The sequence below is a fragment of the Alosa sapidissima genome, chromosome 9 (assembly GCF_018492685.1).
Source record: "Alosa sapidissima isolate fAloSap1 chromosome 9, fAloSap1.pri, whole genome shotgun sequence".
In the NCBI taxonomy this organism is placed as follows: Eukaryota; Metazoa; Chordata; class Actinopteri; order Clupeiformes; family Clupeidae; genus Alosa; species Alosa sapidissima.
This window is the reverse complement of record NC_055965.1, coordinates 15,155,034-15,176,987: the sequence shown is the minus strand read 5'-3', so window position 1 is coordinate 15,176,987 and position 21,954 is coordinate 15,155,034. Positions and strand designations below refer to the sequence as shown.

The window sequence follows — 21,954 nt, the reverse complement described above, 5'->3', positions numbered from 1 at the left end:
GTCTGGAGCTGAGCGGCCAGATCTAGGAAGACTGTCGGTTGTCCCAAACTTTTCCATTTGAGAATGATGGAGGCTACCGTGCTCTTGAGCACTTTCAATGCTGCAGAAATGTTCTTGTATCCTTCCTCAGATCTTTGTCTTCACACAACCCTGTCTCGCAGGTCTACGGACAATTCTCTCAACCCTTGTGACTTGGTTTTCACTCTGACATACACCATCAACTGTGAGACCTTATATAAAAAGAGATGTGTGCCTCTCCTACTAATGTCCAGTGAATTCATTCAGGCACAGGTGGACTCCAATCAAACTGTAGAGGCATCTCAAGGACCATTGATAGAAGTAGGATGCAACAGAGCTCAATTGCAAGCATCATAACAAAGGGTCTGAATACTTATGTAAATGGTCTTTTATTTTTTATAAATTTACAAAAGACTCCAAAAATCTGTTTTTTGTTGTGGAATGTTGGAGTATTATATGTAGATTAATGGGAGAAAAAATGAATTGAATCCATTTTAAGATGAGTCTGAAACATAACAAAATGTGTAAAACTTGAAAGGGTCTGAAAACATTCCGGTTCCACTGTAAAATCCACTAATTTTGTATAAGTGCATAGATTATATACTATATATTCAACAAAATATATAAATCCAACATTTTTGATTTCAAAAGCAGTTAAGAGGAGATGACAACTAGGACGTGTCAGATCATGTCATATGGGCCACAGAAGCAACCTGCTTTTGAAACAGACCGTTTTCTGTCTTTTTTAGCACCGTGTGGAGTATCAGCTGTTAGCCACAGCCCTTCCTTCACATGTGGCCTCACTTTTTTGAAAACTGTATATATACAAACATACACACATTTTTTTCAAAAGCTAAAACTAAAAATGACACCACTCCTCAATCATGACAGATGTGTGATGTTTAGGGTGGTGCTTCCTGTGATAAACAGCAGAGGAAGTCTCTTTACTGTAGGTCGTATGTACTTACGTAGTTTTAGTAAAGCCATTCAGTGGTAATAAGGACCTTCTCAATATGATTATTAATATTGTTAGAACGTTTGAAGGCACTATCTACCATTCTGAGGTGCATTTATAGAAAAATAAATAAATAAGTGTGTGTGTGTATGCATGCGTGCGTGCGTGCATGCGTGCGTGTGTGTGTGTGTGATAGAGAGAGTGAAATGAGGAAGTACAAATGACGTCAGCAGAACACTAATAACCCTCCCGTTTTCTTTTAAAGCCGCATTCTCTAAAGTTTCACTGAAGTCACGGACAAAGAGATATCAACTGGGGTAAATAAGAACCCATCATGCTTATTTCAATTGATATGAATGAACAAGCGAAAAGCGTATTACAGAGTTGAGATGATGATTATGATGATGATGATTATGATAGGCCTAATGATGATTATGATGATGAGGGTGATATGTGAATGAAACTCTGAGTCCATTAGTCATTCAATAGACTCCTCTAAAATGCATGAACATCCTGGTAGGTTTTCACTATGCACAAGAAAATGCACAGAATCAGATGCATCATTCTGCTGTTATACACACTGGGTATGTATATCATATTGTAACACTGATATCTTGCTTGGGTTGTTTTACCATCTTATGTTTGTGTGAGTGTGAATATGTTTAATACAGTTGTTCCTGAAAGGGGTAACAAGTTGTGATTGACATTACAGACACAGACTTCATTTGTGTGTGTGTGTGTGTGTGTGTGTGTGTGTGTGTGTGTGTGTGTGTGTGTGTGTGTGTGTGTGAGTGAGAGAGAGAGAGAGAGAGAGAGAGAGAGAGAGAGAGAGAGAGAGAGAGAGAGAGAGAGAGAGAGAGAGAGAGAGAGAGAGAGAGAGTGTGTGTGTGTCTGTGTGTGAGTGTTTATGTGTGTTTGTGGGTGAGCTAGTCAGTGAGTGATGGAGATTCAGAGGTCTATAGGATAGCACTACAACTCATGAGTCCCATGCGTTTTCCCACCAGCGGAGCTACATGTAGTTGGCTAGTTCAAACTTTTGCCAACTTAAAAAAAGCTTAACTTGTGTCACACTGTTCGCCAACAGCAACATCCACCTTCTTTGTTTTCAAGTAGCAGTGAATTCACGTCGAACCCTTTCAACTCTGCCATCAATCATTACAGTATGTTAAGCCCGCCTAACGACTCTATACACGATGTGATTGGCCCTATCAAAGTTTAATTTTCCCAGCCCGCAAGCCAACGGAGAGTTGCTAGACTAGCCCAGGCAGCAAATTAAATTTGCTGCCGCTAGGTTGCGTCTAGATTTCTAGGCTAAGTTTGCCCTGCATCCACAAGAGGTAAGTTCAGCACAGGATTGTGAGGCCTCAGACACAGACGCCCCTTGAGAGGGGAGGAGCCATCAACTGGTTGACTCAAGTGGAGATGACAACTACGACTGGCCAGATCATGCGACACGGGCCACAGGAAATGTGTAACCACTTCCGGTGTATTTTTTAGCACTGAGTTGTATCATGCCACTTACCCTCCTCCACATGTGGGTATGTGTGAACTGAGGTCCTCAGCCTCTGTGCAGCAGAGGAGACACACAGGAAGTAGAAATAACCTCAACAGAGCACTTATACCGTCCATTTCCTTTCTAAGCATTTTCCATTCCTCTGAAGTTTCATTGTAGTCACACATAGATATATACTGACTATGGTAGTCACAGATGAAGTCTCAGCTGGGGTAAGTGTCAACACAAACGTTCTTCTTTTAATTCACTTGAATCAACGAGTGAAAAACATATTGCCAAGTTGAGATGGTGATGATGATTATGATGGTGATACATGAATAAAACTCTTGAGTCCATTAGTCAGACAATTTACTTTTCTAAAACACATTAACATCCTGACAGGTTTTCATTATGCACGAGAAAATGCACAGAATCAGATGCATCATTCTGCTGTTGTTCACACCGGGTATGTATATCATATTGTATACTGTCAATCTGCTTGAGTTGCTTTACCATCTTATGTTTGTGGGAGTGTGCATCATTTTTAATAATTGTGTTTAATAATGTTGTTGCTGAAAGTGGTAACTCATGAAAGTTGTGATTGACATTACACACACAGACTTCATTGAGTGTGTGTGCATGTGTGTGATTGATTGATTGATTGATTGATTGAGTGTGTGAGTTAGTCAGTGAGTTATGGAGAGAGAAAGTGTGTGCACCCATGATGAGTGTGTTTGTGTTTCAGGTCTTTATGCCAAACCATCCCTCACTGTGACCTACTCTCCTCAGAACATCTGTGCTCTCGCAGGCTCAGTCGTGGTCCTTTACTGCAATTACACACTTACACCAAACTACAGTTTTAGATCAGGATATTGGTGTAAAATCGATGGTCAGAAACATCCTACATGTGTGAAAGTATCTGAACCTCGTATTGAGTATGACTCTTGTGAGTGTAGAGTGAAGATAAGCAATCTGATTCCTAGTGACTCTGGTGTATATGAGTACAGAATTATATCGACCAAATTCACATACTTACAAGGCAAAGATGGAGTTACACTCTATGTTTCAGGTAAGTACACTTTTGGCTTGGTTCATAGCTTTAATTATAACTGTAAATGTTTTATTCTAGATTCAAGTGAGAGTGTATTTTGTACTAGTATACAAACATGGGTGCTGGGTTGATGTATGCTGTGCTGGTGAGCTATTATTGCAGCCCAACCCCAACTTCCTTCGCAGAAGTAAACAAAAGGTTCAACAACAATGGCAGGCACACACACAAGCACGCACACACACACACACACACACACTCACACACCCACACACATAACATAAACATAACACAAACAATCAAGAATTTCTCAGAATTATGAACAGGCAAGATGGAGGTGGGGTTGTATAAAATGAATTTTACATGTGAAATCTATGAAATAATCATGTTTTGGTACTTGTTGTCTAGCAGATACCAGTGAGAATTGAATGTGGATAATGCAATTTAGTGAGACAGTTAGAATCATATAGGCCTTTCAGCGTGATTTGTTTTTGTGGAAAAAATGTGCTGGACTGGGCGGCGGTCATATTTTGTACCGCTCTGCGGTACATCTAGTTTTTTGAATATCTCTAGATGCCCCTGATGTGCACCCATTTATTTTCCCTTCACTCCAAACATTTAATATAAGCCTAACTGAAAACAGTGCTGGGTAACACACACACAATGTGGAGTGAATACAGAGTTGGGTAATTGGATCCTAGAACTGGGTATATGAACCTTTGTTATGTTCTCTGGGAATAAGACCCTGGGAACACACAGTAAGGATGAACCCAATATGTATATGTTACACTAACTTAGTCAAGACCAACAGGCCCATTTTAGTCTTCATTTTAGCACTCGAACATTTGAGTCTGAACTGATGGACTACTGGGCTGCTGAGCTTCTTACCTTTCAGAATCAGAATCAGAATCAGCTTTATTGGCCAGGTTTGCATAAACAAACAAGGAATTTGACTCAGGTTAATCGTTGCTCTCAAAGTACAACACTCACTTAATAAGAGTAAAAAATTAAAAAAAAACATAAAGAATAAAAACAGAACAGTAAGAATAGAATGAAGAACAGTAGAATATGGCTATGTATAAGTAGAAATACAGTATGTACATTTGCAATAAATAGTGGGATAGGGTAGTGCAATTGTCCCCTGTTGTCAAGGTACAGGCAAGATACAATATACAATTGAAGAGAGGGTAGGAATACTGCAATATCAGTATAGACTGAGATTTAAGATTTAAATATAAATATAAATATAGTGCAAGGCAGTTCAGTGCAATGATTATGTATTAATAACAATATTGTAATTGTAAGATGAAAGTATAGATGAGGTAGATGAGCAGAACCGTGTTGTTTGACTTTGTTCAGTGTAAGGGTGTGGGGGCTATTTCTGAGTGTTCAACAGAGTGACTGCTTGGGGGAAGAAGCTGTCTTTTTGTCAGCTGGTTTTGGCGAACAGTGCCCCCTGTATCGCCTACCAGAGGGAAGGAGGTTCTTTCAATTATGCCGAATGTAATTGTGTGTAAGTATGAGAGTAAGAAGTTTAGTTGAATAAAGTAATGTATCCTATTTTCCATATAGATGCTCCACGTAAGGACTGTTGGGGAGTGTTCTACTCGTCCAGCAGCTTCTGTGTCTTGAGGGACTCAACACTGGACATCAAAGTCAAAGTCAAAGTCAAAGTCAAAGTCAGCTTTATTGTCAATTTCTTCACATGTTCCAGACATACAAAGAGATCGAAATTACGTTTCTCACTATCCCACGGTGAAGACAAGACATATTTTTCCAATTTAAGTCCACAGACAAACATAACATTCAAGTAAACAAAAAAGTAAGTAAATAAGTAAATAAGAGGGCACATATAGTAATGAAAAAATAAGAGCAGCAAAATTTGGTTGAAGTTGTGCGTAGACAGTCAATAAAATACTAGTGCATTCCCTGCACATACGGATTCCCCAGAGACCAGACAGTCACCACAACACTCTGGTACAGAGAGGTGGAGAAGGGTCAGGAGCCTATAGACCTGCGTCTGGAGGAAGACTATGAGGGCAGAGTGGAACATCTCAGCACTGAGGACCGTAACTGCACTCTGAGAATCAGAGACGTGAGAGAAAGTGATTCAGGACAATTTCGATTCAGATACGAGACAAAGAAAACAAGAGAGGCCATTTCTGGTGGATTGGTGACAATCTCAATCACAGGTAAGTACATCAGTGAAGCTATAATATATGATAAAGGTTTGAGATTTTAACCCCTGACATTTTTCCAGATCTCCATGTCTTATTCACTGCTGGTACAGTTACTGAGGGAAGCAATGTGACACTGACCTGTGACACCAGCTGCAAACTAAAGGCCGACATCACCTTCATCTGGTACAAGAACACACGGCCAACCAGACACAGAGCCATCAACAACACCCTCCACCTAAACCCAGTCAGCAGTGAGGATGCAGGCAGCTACTCCTGTGCTGTTAGAGGACATGAACAACATCGATCACCTGACACTGCTTTAGATGTCAGATGTATGTGTGAGAAGCTACTGGATATTTACTGTTTAATAAAATGTAGCTGATGAATGTCAACAAAGGTTAAACTGATTATACAGTATGAGACAAAAAATGGCCAGCCTTTGAAATGGACCGAATAGATAAGAGGAAAAACAGTCTGAATGTAATTGTTGGTCTTTGTGTTGGCAGATCCACCACGGAACACCGCTGTGCTTGTGGATCACCATGGTGAAATAGTGTTGGGTGAGTCGGTGAATCTGACCTGCTGGAGTGATGCCAATCCACGGTACACACCTACACCTGGTACAGGAAGATGGGAACTCAAATCTCACTGCTAGGAGGAGGCCAGAGTTACGTTGTCGCTAACATCAGCTATGAGACCAGTGGACTCTACTACTGTGTTGCACAGAATAGTGTTGGTGAACAGCACTCAGCTGCTGTGTCAGTGCCAATAGCAGGTAAGATCACCTTTTGTCAGATTATTCAATCATAGTGTGTCGGAGTCATTTGTGCACTCTTATGACAAATGATTGTTTTCTCCCTGTTTGGAGTCCTAAGTAAACGGGCTACTATGGACTAGTGTAAAAGCAAGTGGGTACCAATTACAGAACTGTATGGTTTCAAGGCATGTACATGCAAGCAACTGATCATTCACACGTGTTAGCGTACTCCCTTTCACCATATAGTACAGAACTAATAGCATGCTCACTAGCTCTCTTGCCTCATATTCCAAGGGTTCATGATCCAAGCCCACTACTTTGACTAATACTACTGTTCAGCTAAAAGAGTAATTTTATTGGTCACTATTGTGAAACATTGTGATTCTGTTTATAGGGCAATGCTGGGCTAAGTATGTAGCCATTAGGAGCCTTAATGTAGTAGCTCTCCTGCTGCTCCCCTACCTTCTGTGTCTGAGGTGAGAAAACATTTTCCTCTAAATTACTTTTTGTGTGTGTAAACAACAGTCATTATGGAACCAATACAATAATGTGGTAAATATATAATATGGTATTATATGTTTTGTTGATTTCCCATGATAACTGACCCTAAAACCATCTGCACGTTAGCCATACTGCCAGGGCCTAGGCATAAACAAAATACCTCTGAACCCGTGCAACCCTGATCAACTTCCAATGGGGAGACCTGCCTAAATAGCCAACTTAGGGTTATATATGACAAATAAGTAAGACGTGCGGCTTTACCTTTATATCGGGTCCTTTTAGTGACACATGAAAATACTCAAACCCAACTTTTCCACCTATGCATTGTAACACGTAAGGGTGCACCTTTGTTAAATTAGGCCCTTGCACAGTTCCTTGGTAATCATCACTAGGTGGTGATCTTATTCACAAACACTGTTTGGCTGAGCGGCCTGGTGGTCATGAGATATCTTGTGATGAAGAAGGAAACAAATTCAAATGGTAGCTAATGACTAACAAGGGCATACTTACTGAAGGGGTAATATAATGCTGCAGCAGTGGACATTATGAGCTAACACAAACCCTTAGCCAAGAAACACTCAGTTGCTTAAAACAACATCAAATTAGTTTAACTGACTTTCAGCATCACAGGAACAGAGCCGGGTATCTCAGATAGGATCTTTTGCATTTACATCATTAGTGGCAGCTTGCCCTGCCCTGTTTGATTTGCTTTGAGCTCAATGAGCATCAAACCAGCTAATAGGTTAACTGAAATAACAATAATAATAATGTCAATCTCTAGGTATGGGGAAGGGTATGTGATGATGTGGGGCTATTTTCATTCCAAAGGCCATGAAATAACTGTCTGCCATTAAATAAAAATCTGCCTGCCTCTAAGGGAATTTAGGGGTGCCAATACTTATGACGCCTATATTTTAAGGAAGAACATGTATTTATTTATGATACATTATTCATTCACAAAGAAAATTGGTGTCCTTAAAGGTTGGATATTTCCTCATTTTTTACTTAAGGCATTAAGATGTAATTTCCAAAAGATGATTTTATATTCCCCTTTTTACTCAACTTTAGCATGGGTGCCAGTCCAACACTTTTGACCATCACTGTAGATCTGTATCTCTGAGTGTGTGTGAGTGAGTGAGTGAGCGACAGTGAAACGAGGAAGTAGAAAATGACCTCAGCAGAACACTAATAAACCTCCTTTTTCTTTCAGAGCTGCATTTTCAGTTCCTCTTAAGTTCCACTGTGGTCACAAAACGAAGTATCAACTGGGGTAAGTAACAACGCAAACATTCTTATTTCAATTGATATGAATAGACAAGTGAAAAACGTATCGTCGAGTTGAGATGATGATGATGATTATAGTGATGATGATGTATGAATGAAACTGTGAGCCTATTAGCCAGTGAAAAGGCTCCTCTAAAATGCATGACCATCCTGGCAGGTTTACATTATGCCCAAGAAAATGCATGGAATCAGATGCATCATGTTGCTGTTATGCACACTTGGTATGTACAGTAGCCTACATTATATTGTGTATTGATATTTTGCTTGGGTTGCTTTACCATCTCATGTTTGTTCAAGTGTGCGTCAGTTTGTTGATCCAGAAAAAGCTAACTCATGAAGGTTTTGATTAACATGCAAACACACACAGGCGTCGTTTAGGTTAAATGTGGCTTCTTGTGTGTGTGTGTGTGTTTGTGTGTGTGTATGGCTATGCCTACTCGCCCCGCCCGGCAGTACATCCCCAAACCCTGTCCAGGCCTTTGCCGATGACGTCCTCCTCGTATCAAGAGAAGAGAACGTAATTACTAACATGCTGTCAAACACCGATCGCTTCCTGCAATGGTCTGGGCTTGAAGTTAAGAACAGCAAATGCGCAGTGTTCTATGAATGGCGCAGCGGAGGCAACAGGTGGTATAGGGCTAAATATGACCACACTCTCTCATTCACAATAGCCGGCAGCGAGATTCGAGTCTATGCAAGACACGAAATTTACAGCTATCTCGGACACAAGTTTAATGTGGCGGGTGAATGGCAGGAACAGGTGAGAGATATCTGTGAGGAGTATTCTGCCAGATTGGATCTGATAGACCAATGCCCCTTGCCGACCTGTATGAAACTCCAGGCAGTTCGGGACATAGCCCTCTCCAAAATCCAACACCTGTTTTCCAATGTTCACATCGCCAAAAAAACTTTGAAAGAACTGAACAATAAGACAGTGCAGCTTGTTAGGAAATGGACAAATCTTAACACACACACAACAAGGAGTATAATTTTCATGAACAAATCAGAGGGGGGACTTGGAATCCCTAACATTGAATGGATTTATATAGCCACCAGAATAAGTCACTTACTGCATATGTTAAATAACGACGACCCGACTGTGCGTGCAACGACATTGCTACTGGACCTAACCAAACGTAAGATCCCCCTTGCCCCTCATGGAGAACTAGGTTTCCTGGGCTTCAGAAAGAAACCCAGTGGAAAACTGGACGCCAGGGCCACAGGGTTTGGAGTGCGGTCAGATTGGCCTGATCTAAACGATCTGTGTAGCAGCAATAACATACAGCTAAATTGGATACGCACAAGCGGTGGACAGGTAAACGTCAGCGAGGAGCTAATCATGGACTTAAATGTGCATGCTGAAGCGACTCTACACCATGACAAAACCAGCAAAAAGCTGAACAGCCGGACATGCAGGTATGAGATCCTCCAACACTTCCATTCTCAGCAGCGCAATCACTGGGTGAACCTGCGCCTCCAAGGCAAACTCGCATGTCTACAGTGCGCGGACCGGACAGTTTCACATTCGGCACTACATAACCCATCTGTTAACGCAGGCATTCAACAATTTGTCATTAAAGCTAGGTTGCAAGCACTCCCCACTCAGTATAACCTCTCCCTGTGGTATCCACAACGTCATGAAGCGTTTTGCCTTCTACAACGACAGCACAATAGAATCGACCGCGCACATAATGAACGGTGTCCAGCATAAAGCACTCTACATAGCCCGACACGATCGCCTTGTCGATATTACAACCAACGAACTACGCAGAGTATATGGACAAAGTGTAATACATACAAACAAAAAAATAGAATTGAACTGGTTCACACACTTCAATGATTACTCTCTAGAAAGTGTTCTCAGAGACTCTCCAAACACTACTGACATTGTTGTTGTTGATGATCTTTTAAAAACTGTTGTGATTCTGGAAGTGGGTTGTTGCTTTGACATGTACATGGACCTGTGTTTCTCAGATTTTTTTTAATAATACCAGCCATTAACTCATGCTCTTTCAGTAGGTGGTTATAGCACACAAATGGTTGTACTTATTTATGGTAGCCTTGGACATGTTCATAGACTCTGTGTTAGAGGATTGCAAATTGCTGGACTTAACAAGACAAAATCTAAGCAAATAGCCAAATACTGCTCTGTGTCAGCCATCATAGGCAGTCTGCATGTATGGAGAAGGCGGGGCCACCTCTACCCCTGATAATATGTATTTATCCACTGATTTAGCTGATCATATCTATTTATACACTGATTTAGCTGATAATGTGTATTTATCCTGATTTACCTGTAAAGCTGTAAGCACTTGCACAGTGTTTGTGTTGCTGTGTGAGACACAAATGGGCTCTTTATTATTAATATTTGGAATGCTGTGTTGTTGTAATCAGTATTGGTCATCCCAAATAAATGAATTAAATTTGTGTGTGTGTGTGTGTGAGAGAGAGAGTGAGAGAGAGAGAGAGAGAGTGAGCATGTACAGTATGTGCATGGGTGAGCTAGTCAGTGAGTGATGGAGAGAGAGTGTGTGCACCCATGATGAGTGTGTATGTGTCCATGATGAGTGTGTTTGTGTTTCAGGTCTTTATGCCAAAACACTACCCCTCACTGTGACCTACTCTCCTCAGAACACCTGTGCTCTCACAGGCTCCTCAGTGCTCCTTACCTGCCGTTACATAATTCCACAAAATTACTATTTTAAAGCAGGATTTTGGTATAAAAATTCATCGTGTCTACAAGCATCTGAACCTCGTATTGAGTATGACTCAAGTGACTCTAAGTGTAGAGTGAGGATAAACAATCTGATTCCTAGCGACTCTGGTGTATATGACTACAGGATTACAGCAACCGACAAGTCTTCCACAACCTTACAAGGCAAGAATGGAGTTACTCTCAGTGTTTCAGGTAAGTACACTTTTTGCTTGGTTCATAGTTTTAATTGTAATAATAAATGTTTTATACCAGGATCAAGTGAGAGTGTATTTCGCTCCAGTATAAAATGGGTGCTGTGGTGATGCCTGTATGGCAAGCCGATTGAGCATTTATTCAGATATCTTGATATCAGGCATAATTGTCATGTACATGCAAGCCATATCTGTCCACTAGTTAACTAGTGAGCCATTTCTGTGTGAACTAGTTAACTAGTGACAGCCAAAATGCTCACTAGTTAACTAGTAAGGCCCAAATTCTCTCTAGTTAACTAGTTCATATGTTTCATATCTTACTAGTTAACTAGTAATGCTTAGCATGTTCACTAGTTAACTAGTGGACACTGAAATGTGCACTAGTTAACTAGTTTAAAGACTTCTATACTTTACTAGTCAACTAGTAAGGTACAAAAATGTTTACTAGCTGACTACTGAATGTCAAATTCCCACTTGTTAACTTCTATGTAATTTGGCCAGCCGCTTGAGCATTTATTCTGATATCTTGATATCAGTCCAACATGCAAGGCATTTTTGTCAACTAGTGAGCCATGTTTGTGCACACTAGTTAACTAGTGACAACATAAATGCCCACTAGTTAACTAGTGAACACATATTAGCTTCACTAGTTGACTAGTAAGAGCCAGAAATGTCCACTAGTTAACTAGTAAAGGCCAAAATGCATACCAGTCAGCTAGTTGAAGCCTTTTGGGTATCACTAGTTAGTAGTTAGTTGGAGTAGGTCAATGTCACTAGTTAACTAGTGAACCATAAATGGCTTACTAGCTAGCTAGGTGATGGCAGCAGGCTCACTAGTTAACTAGTTGATGCATCCTTTGTCCAAACTAGTCAACTAGTGAGGTCATAAATGTATACTAGTAAACTAGATGAAGCCTAAATTCACACTAGTCAGCTAGTGGCTCAGAATTAAAATTAGGAGGCCGATAACTCTGAAAATTGAGGCTTTCTATTGGCTCCCTATGTCCAAAAAGAACATGACAACCAATCACAGCGCAGAATTTCACAAAATCCCACCCACAACTTTTGCATGTGGCACACAAGTTAACATGCTGGCCAAAGGAACTTTAACTAGTAAACTACTGGCTTCAATGTGACACTTACATGTAAACTAGTGAAGGCAGAACTAGTGAAGACACAAATGCCCACTAGTTAACTAGTGAGGTCTAAAAAGTGTCACTAGTTTACTAGTGTGCACCAAAACACCCACTAGTGAACTAGTGATGGCAATTTCCATTCGACTAGTTAACTAGTGAGGTGCAAAAAGTGTCACTAGTTTACTAGTGTGCTCCAAAATGCCCACTAGTTAACTAGTGAAGGCCATTTCAGCCCCACTAGTTAACTAGTGAGATGCCAAAATGGTCACTTGTTAACATGTAAAGGCAAAAAGACCCTCTAGTTTACTAGTGAGGGTGTTGTAGGCCTTACTAGTTAACTAGTGGCATGTATATTTTGTTCACTAGTTAACTAGTTACACCTAAAAAGAGAAACAAGCTGACCGTTTTTGTCCACTAGTTAACTAGTGGAACAATTGAAGTCTCACTAGTTTGCATGTTCTATTTGGACATAGGGAGCCAATAGAAAGCCTCAATTTCCAGAATTCTTCGCCTCCTAATTTGAATTCTGTGCCACTAGTTGACTAGTGTGAATTTTGTCTTGAACTAGTTTACTAGTATACATTTATGACCTCACTAGTTAACTAGTTTGGACAAATGATGCATCAACTAGTTAACTAGTGAGCCTACTGCCATCACCTAGCTAGCTAGTAAGCCATTTATGGTTCACTAGTTAACTAGTGACATTGACCTACTGCAACTAGTTAACTAGTGAGGTGTTTTGCCTTCACTAGTAAACATGTGCACATTTTTGGCTGTCACTAGTTAACTAGTGAGACCCAAAAGCCTTCGACTAGCTGACTGGTATGCATTTTAACTAGTGAAGCTAAAATGTGATCACTAGTTAACTAGTGACCCTTTTGGCTCCCACTAGTTAACTAGTGTGCATATTTTGGCCCTCACTAGTTAACTAGTTCACACAAACATGGCTCACTAGTTAACTAGTTGACAAAAATGTACATAACAATTATGCCTGATATCAAGATATCAGAATAAATGCTCAATCGGCTTGCCACATGCCTGTTGTGCTAGTGAGCTATTATTGCAGCCCAACCCCCTCTTTTTTTGCAGAAGTAACCAAAAGGTTCAACCACAATGGTGGAAGCTAAAGACTAGGCCTACGTTGGCTTGAAAACATGTATAAGGATGAAAGATATTGAAATCTCTAGACTCTAGACACCCCGTTTTTTGCCATCACTCCAACCATCATGTAATATATATATGTGTGTGTGTATATATATATATATATATACACACACACACACACTATATAGCAGAGCTGGCCAATACAAACACAGTTACCCATATTGTGTTAAGCGAATACAGGGTTGGGAAACTTTTTTATTGCCTGAATAATATGCTATGCTAGACAGGACATAAAACCCTGGGAAATTGGACTATAGAACTGGCTAGCATATGGAGCTTGGTCATGCTATCTGGGAATAGGACCCTGTGAACCTAGGGAATATCTATGGTACACTAACTTAGCCAAGACCAACAGACCCATTTTAATCTTCATTCATTGGGGCGGTGGTAGTGTAGTGGCTATAAGGAGCTGGGCTAGCATGCAGTAGCCTGAATAGTTGTAGGTTCAATACCCTGTTGTGCCTTGAAATATAATTGACAATGTACTGTACTGTACTTGAAATATAATCGACACGTATTGTAGGACACTCAAATGGATGAAGGTAAAGGTTCATGATAACACATTAACTTTGGAGTCTGTTAGGTTGATTGTCAGTATCAGAAACATTAGATAAATCAGGTTGATTCAGATCAAAGTCAAAGTCTGCTTTATTGTCAATTTCTTCACATGTCAAGACATACAAAGAGATCGAAATTACATTTCTCACTATCCCACGGTGGAGACAAGACATATTTGACCAATTAGGTCCACAGACAAACATAACATTCAAGTAAACAATATAAAAAGTAAAAATAAGAAGGCACATACAATGAAGAAAATAAGAGCAGCAAAATTTGAGTTGAAAATGTGCAATTGTGCATACAGTAGACAGTCAATATAATAGTGCAAAAGTCAGGCCAATAAATGGGGTAGTTCTGTTTGACCTAAGTATGCAAGTGGCATAGTGGTGCAAGTTATGTAAGAGCAGCAGAAGTGTGTTCAGAAGTGTTGTAAGTAAGTAAGTAAGTTTAATTTATAAAGCACATTTAAACACAGCATAAACTGACCAAAGTGCTGTACAGCGGACAACTAAAGATGAAGACTACGACAGATAATACAGAAAAACACATTGAGCCAATAGTCATAAGAACATAAAACATAAATATAAGGAAACCTTCAATATCAGGGCACACAACACAGACATAGGATGAGCAGAAGTACAGGGTTAGGGAACAAGGAAGGCCAGGGAGTAAAGATGGGTTTTTAGCCTGGATTTGAAGGCAGAAATGGAGGAAGCGGATCTAATATCCAGGGGGAGCTGCTTCTACAGACGTGGAGCGGCAACTGCAAAGGCTCTATCACCCCTCTGTTTGAGCCGTGAGCGGGGCACATGTAGAAGTCCTTTGTCTGAGGATCTCAGGGACCTTTGGGCTGAGTAGGGCTGTACAAGGTCGGTGATGTAGGTTGGGGCCTGCCCATTAAGTGCCTTAAAAACAAATAATACAACTTTAAACTGAATCCTAAAAACAACTGGGAGCCAGTGCAAGGAGGCCAGAATAGGGGTGATATGTTCAAGCCTCCTGGTGCCAGTTAGAAGACGCGCAGCTGCATTTTGGACCAGCTGCGAACTTGGGGGCCTGGGGGAGGCCAAGGTAGAGGGATTTGCAATAATCCAGCCGTGATGTAATAAAGGCATGAATAACTTTTTCAAGGTCATTGTGAGATAGGAAAGATTTGAGGTGGGAGATTGTTCTGAGGATGTCGAGGATGACACCCAGGTTTCTGGCACAGGGTTTGATAAATGGGGTGAGGTGACCTAAATTTTGCACTACAATGCATCTTGCCTTGGGAGGACCAAAAATGATGACTTCTGTCTTGTCGCTATTTAGCTGGAGGAAGTTGTTAGCCAACCAAATTCTAATGTCTTCAAGACAGACCAGGAGAGATTGTATGGAGTCCCTAGATTTTAGAGGCAAGTACAGCTGTGAGTCATCTGCATAGAGGTGGAAAGAGATGTTATGCTTTCTTATAACGTCACCCAATGGGAGCATATACAGGCTGAAGAGCATAGGACCCAAGATGTAATTGTGTGTGAGTATGAGAGTAAAAAGTTAAGTTGAATGATGTAATGTATCCTATCTTCTGATTTAGATGCTCCACGTAAGGACTGTTGGGGAGTGTTCTACTCGTCCACCAGCTTCTGTGTCTTGAGGAGCTCAACGGTGGACATTACCTGCACATACGGATTTCCCACAGACCAGACAGTCATCACAACACTCTGGTACAGAGTGAATAAGAAGCGTCAGGATCCTATAGACCTGCGTCTGGAGGAAGGCTACGAGAGCAGAGTGGAACATCTCAGTACTGAGGAGCATAACTGCACTCTGAGAATTAGAGACGTGAGAGAAAGTGATTCAGGACAATATCGATTCAGATACTTGACAAACAAAACAGGAGGGGCCTTCTCTGGTGATGTGGTGACAATCTCAGTCACAGGTAAGTAACTTAGAATATAACATAACTTATAATAAATAATAAAGCATAACCCCTGCCATTTTTGCAGATCTGCAGGTGTCAATGACTGCTGGTACAGTTATCGAGGGAAGCAATGTGACACTGACCTGTAATACACCCAGCTGCAACCTTAAGGCCAAATCCACCTTCATCTGGTACAAGAACACACAGCCTACCAGACACAGATCCATCAACAACACCCTCCACCTAAGCCCAGTCAACAGTGAGGATACAGGCAGCTACTCCTGTGCTGTTAGAGGACATGAACAACATCAATCACCTGAGGCTGCTTTAGATGTCAGATGTATGTGAGAGAGCAGCTACTGGATGTTAACTGTTTAAATAAATGTAATGTCATTAAGAATGTCAACAAAGGTTAAACTGATTATAAGTGACAAAAATGCCTTTGAAATTAATTGAATAGATAAATGAAAAAAAGTCTGAATATTATTTTGGATCTTGTTGTTGGCAGATGCACCACGGAACACCGCTGTGCTTGTGGATAACTATGGTGAAATAGTGTTGGGTGAGTCGGTGAATCTGACCTGCCGGAGTGATGCCAATCCACCGGTACACACCTACACCTGGTACAGGAAGATGGGAACTCAAATCTCACTGCTAGGAGGAGGCCAGAGTTACGTTGTCGCTAACATCAGCTATGAGACCAGTGGACTCTACTACTGTGTTGCACAGAATAGTGTTGGTGAACAGCACTCAGCTGCTGTGTCAGTGCCAATAGCAGGTAACATCACCTCTCGAGACTGTTTTTCACTGGCATACTGTTATTCATAAACTCTGTAATGATGACAAAGCCTATTCTCTTTACAGAGAATACTCATTTTACTCAGAAAATCTGAGATTTCAGATTTTTCCTCACAGTGTGTCAGAGTGAGTTTCGCACTCTCATGATAAATTATTATTTTCTCCTTTTTGGAGCAAGTAAACATACTACTATGGATAAGTAAAAAAGCTAGTAGGTAAGGAACTGCATGTTGCATAGCATAATATAGCATTCACATGTGTTAGCCTACTCCCTCTCCCACAGCAGATCACCACATTGTCATTGGGTGTGTTCGAAACGGGTAAAGTTGCTGCCTTTTAAGATATCTAACTGGGGAGCAAGGCAGCAAGTGCGGTTCGAAAACGAAAAAACAAATTCTGCTGCCTTTTAAGATATCTTAGAATTCCCAAATAACGGTCATTTTTGAAGGCAGCATCGATGCACACTTCATGCTCCCTCCTACCCATAATCCCTTGCGGCAACGTCTGAAACAGCTGTGAAAGGTAAACAAACATGGCGGATGACATTGGTAATGGCTGCTGAATCTGTTTAAAATGTCATTTGTGTGACCTTATTTTGCTTAGATTAGTAGATTACAGATTAGAAATAAACAATTTACTATCTGATTACGCCATTGTTGTAACCATTAATAGCGTCTGGTCTCATATATCTGCCGGCCGTAAAACTAATTTATACCGTTGGCTTGCTAGCTTACGTAAGCTAATTTAGTTTAACGCTAACGCTTACTTTGCTAACGTCATACCGTAGTGTTAACAAAAGATTCTAGAGTGCTACGCTCATTTTTAAAAGATGCATTTAATCCAAAGTCATGTCTAGTGAGACAGCTCTCTATGTAGGGAGGGAGGCAGTAGGCAGCTGTCTCCCGTTTCGAACACACCCATTGTGTTGCCCTAAGTTCTCTATGACCTTGAAGACAACCAAAACTCAATCGTGCTGAATCAGCAAAGGGAGACGAGAGTGATTGAAAAACTGATCACTGATCAAACAGGGACATGCTGGAGCTTGGAGTAAACACCGTACAGAACAGAACTACTAGCATGCTCGCTAGCTCTCCTGTCTCATATTCCAAAGGTTCATGATCCAAGCCCACTACTTGGACTAAAATATAAGGGTAATGATTGGTCAGTATTATTTTTTAGCTTAATATGCACGTTTTTTTTAGCTTAATTTACCTTAATTTAACAGCTTCAGAGTCATTGGAATGGTTATATGACTTTTTTCGGGTTGAATGGTGGCCGTCTCGCTTCACCCTAGTGAGCGGAAATACCACCCTTGCAACTGTGGGCTGGCGAGTGTAACGAATTGCTTTACTGCATTCAAATACACATACACACCAGGCACTGGCTAGAAAAAGGTAGCGATGGAGTTTCTCAGACATTCGTCATGACAGTGAAAAAGAAGCAAAAACTGAGAAAACAGTAAGGAAAATGCCAATACTGCATAGTTTACCTTTAAACATTGTGTTTAAGTGTACTTAAATATTCTGTTTACAGGGCAAGGCTTGGCTAAGTATGCAGCTATTGGAATCCTTATTGTAGTAGCTCTTTTACTGCTTCTGGGCCTTCTATGGCTGAGGTGAGAAATAATTTCCCTTCACATTCATTTTATATGTGAACAACAGTCATTATGGTAACAATATAATAATGTTTTAAAAACACTGATAAGGTATGATACGTTAATTTTGTTGATTTTTCATGAAAATTGGCCCTAAACCCTTGTCCTCCACAACAGCAAGCAAAAATCCAGCGCTCCTCCCATAACAGCAAGCACAACGATTTCGCAACAGGTGAGCCGTGCTAAAGAGAGACCGTCAAACAAACTAATCAATGACAGCATAAACATCACTGACACGTGATAGATTCAGGTACAATTATCCTTATTATTATTATCTCAATGCAGCACTATAAATGTTTGGTCTAACACTAGCGAGCTAGTTACCTAAAAGGCATGCCTTATTGCCACTGCCAGAAGCTTACTAATATGCTGACATATTCAGCATTGTTGTGCTGTGAAAAGAAATATAGATTCCAGGTAGCCTGGTTTCATCAGAGCAGTTCAACTTGTGTAATCTCAGTGAGAAAATGTCCAAAGGCCAAGCTAAACTCTAGGAGCTAGATAGCCTACAACTCTGGAGCTAGATAGCCTACAATTAGTTGTTCTTTTTTAGTTGTTGTTTGGACAACTTCCTCTTTTCCTCCAGCAGGCAGACTCAAGTGTGGTGTACAACAACGTATTGATCTCCGACCCCTCATGCAGCCGGAACACAAAAGCAGACAATGACGTCCAGTATGCCAGCATTAAGTTCAAGGGCTCGGACAAAGCAGAGGTGGGCCCATACGCCGATGTTCACCGTCCTCGCACCCAAACAACACAGGAGGACGTTCAGTACGCTTCAGTGAATTTCTCCAGACCAAAGGACACTTTCCAGTGAGTAGTTTTGCCTTCATCATACTAACTTAATGCACAAACATAATGTGGCATATCTGTAGTGTTTTGTTAGGAGAGAAACGTAGGTAATATTTTTACACTTTTACTCACCTTTTTAAATGCAAACATACACAACCAAAATGCAGCTGTTCCCACAACAACCAACACTGCTAGACTCAAACTTCAGAGTGCTTTGTCTGTGAGGTACATTAATGTAGTAGCCTAGAAATCTAGACGCACCCTAGTGGCGGCAAATTGATTTGCTCAGTTTGTACGTCTAGTAGCAAACCATAGGGATTTCTATTGGCTGACGCCGTGGACGTCATCCAATCACAGCGCTCTATTTTGTTAGAGAGTCTTAAGGCGGGCTTAACAGGATGACGACAGTCCTGCGGCGGTGAACAACAAGGAAGGTGGCTATGGCGAACGAAGAACGGTTGTTTGAATCGGCGTTGGCGTCAACTTTGGAGGAGTTGGACTTGTGCTTTTCTTTGAAAGTTGAGCAACACAATGCACTTAAGTCATTCCTTTCGAAGAAGGATGTATTTGCCGCTTTGCCGACCGGATACGGTAAAAGTTTGATATATCGACTGGCTCCGTTTGTTCTGATTGGTCGTAGCGCTGGCCTATTGCATGCCTAGGCAGTTTGAAAGACAATTCTCTGCCCGCCCCTTGAATTAAGCGAGGTGAATGGGTCGATTCCAGACTATACATTTCAGTGATATAGGATGGCCCGCCAGGCTAGTAATGTAGGCTATCATATCAGAGCCATATAAAGGTAGGGTTGCGACAACTCCATTGACGCTAATGTTCCATTCACTAGTTCGCCCTTCTATATGATTGCTTCAGCTAGACTAGAATGTATGGGAGAAGTGCGTGTTTGGCAAGGTAGCTGTCCGTGGTCCTGGAGTGCCTGGAGCGGATATCGCGATAGAGCGATGACCGCTTGCACCCCCCTGTGTAAGGAGGATGAGTAACAGGGCAATTGGTGAAATGGAGGAGTAGGGGGAGGAGGGGGGATGATTTCGCGAACGTCGGAGCGTGTGACGTATGGAAAAGGAGGTCGGCTTAAATAGGCCTACCTATTGCTGTCAATCATCCCGAAGGCTCCACCCGAACTTTGTTTATAAAACATCATTTTTTTTCCAACAATGGCGGCTCATGGAAGCCTCAAAGAGTTCCCGGAAGTTAACAATTAATAATAGCAGCAACTGCGGTTACAGCAGTGTAGACTGTTTGTAGCCAACTTTTCAGACTCAGATTTACATTATTGGCACATCCGAATAATAATAATAGTAATAACAGTAATAGTAGTTAAGTAATAGTATTAATGACCTAATTATAATAATAAACTATTTATGTATCGACTATGACAGCTTTCTGCTGCTCAGTTTTTATCAGTTCCTCATCAAATAAATTAAAAGAGGCTAAAAGCCCAATTAAGGTGCCACACATAATAGTCTAATATAAGATAAACCTTGCCTATCCCATTTCAATTCGGCAGCACTAGGCTACACTACGAACAAGCTGTCATTAAGTGTAATTTTGCGTTTGTACAACCTTTCTGATGTGACGTTTCTTGGGCATTTAGCTTTATCGTGTCAACATAGTTGTAACGTTATGCGCAATGCTCATCTAGGCTATGGATTTAAGTGGTTTCATTTTAAAAAGCGCAGCAAAAGTGGGATATAGTGCAATTGCTTCCTCAAAACAATTCCTCCATAACTGTGGATTTAATCGTTTGATATGTGGATAACTTTCAGTGGACTAAACACATAAAAGGTAAGACTTTGTTATCACAAAGCTAGCTGGTTAGTTATGGCAAAGCATATTTTCAGTTAACTTTGTAGGCCTACTTGTACAGTGGAGTTTGTTGTTAACATTTCTTCAAACAACAAACCGCAAACGTTTCTTCAGTTAGGAGCAGGACTGTTTTTTTTATTTTGCATTCATTTTGATTGGCAAAAGCTAGCCTATGCATGAGAGAACCTAGATTTGAAGGAGCTGCAGCTGTTAGCATCAGCACGGTCATATTTATTAACACAGCAGGGCACACTAGCCCAGTGATGAAGGATGACAAGGATCGTGTAAAATTCCCATCCTCAGAAAGCTTCAAACCAAGCTTGCGCTGATTATTAGGGTTGGGCGAATGAAGCCCCACGAGGCTTTGGAAGGTTCTTCCTGATTGTATCGTAAGTGTTTCGAAGTGTCAAAGCATCGAATACAAAACAGTGACATCTGGTGGTTAGCAGACATAACGGCGGCTCTCATTAGCGATTAAACAATCACAGACAAAGCCACATGCCGACCAAATGGCCCTTCTCTGACAACGTGTTCTGTTCCCTTTTGTGTAAAAACTATTAGGCCTACAGTAATTGGAATAAACATTATAGTTTTTATATGCTTCTAATGACTCGAATTGAAAATGTAATGTGCTTGGTTTTAAATAATGCTATGTTTCCGTGAAAATCTTAAAATGGCCTTGGGAGGGTGGTAGCGTGTTCGTATACCGCACGCGCGCCCGGGGTTTAAATCACGCCATGTTCATAATTGCCATGCGTTAGCATTATTTGATATTGCACGCTTCTCTATAGTGGTTGTGTTTAAGACTTCATTTGATGTTTTGCAAAATAACGTACACTAATTGCTGCAGATGACCACAGCAGTGTCAGATAACAAAAAACATATAAAGGGCATTGTGAACAGTGGGGGTTGTGAAAACATGGGCATTGTGTACAGTGGGGATTGTGAAGTGCTTGTGTAGGGCTACAATATGTGTTGGGGACTTT

At 40.9% G+C, this 21,954-nt stretch overlaps 1 protein-coding gene across 5 annotated transcripts in view; it reads left to right on the top strand.

Moving 5' to 3' along the window:
* Positions 1-1,269: 1,269 nt before the first annotated feature.
* LOC121718292 (B-cell receptor CD22-like) overlaps positions 1,270-21,954 on the top strand; it is a 31,315-nt gene continuing 10,630 nt past the window's right edge. For 2 of the 5 annotated variants that reach the window (XM_042103247.1, XM_042103249.1), the window contains exons 1-8: positions 1,270-1,557; positions 10,820-11,143; positions 15,574-15,918; positions 15,986-16,240; positions 16,409-16,678; positions 18,232-18,313; positions 18,470-18,524; positions 18,939-19,165. In XM_042103247.1, the coding sequence (XP_041959181.1) occupies positions 1,503-1,557; positions 10,820-11,143; positions 15,574-15,918; positions 15,986-16,240; positions 16,409-16,678; positions 18,232-18,313; positions 18,470-18,524; positions 18,939-19,165 (1,613 nt within the window). In that variant the 5' untranslated portion in view covers positions 1,270-1,502. Of the gene's footprint in view, positions 1,558-8,173; positions 8,222-8,392; positions 8,457-10,819; positions 11,144-15,573; positions 15,919-15,985; positions 16,241-16,408; positions 16,679-18,231; positions 18,314-18,469; positions 18,525-18,938; positions 19,166-21,954 lie in introns of those variants that run through there. The other 3 variants (XM_042103248.1, XM_042103251.1, XM_042103250.1) reach the window with 3 other exon arrangements.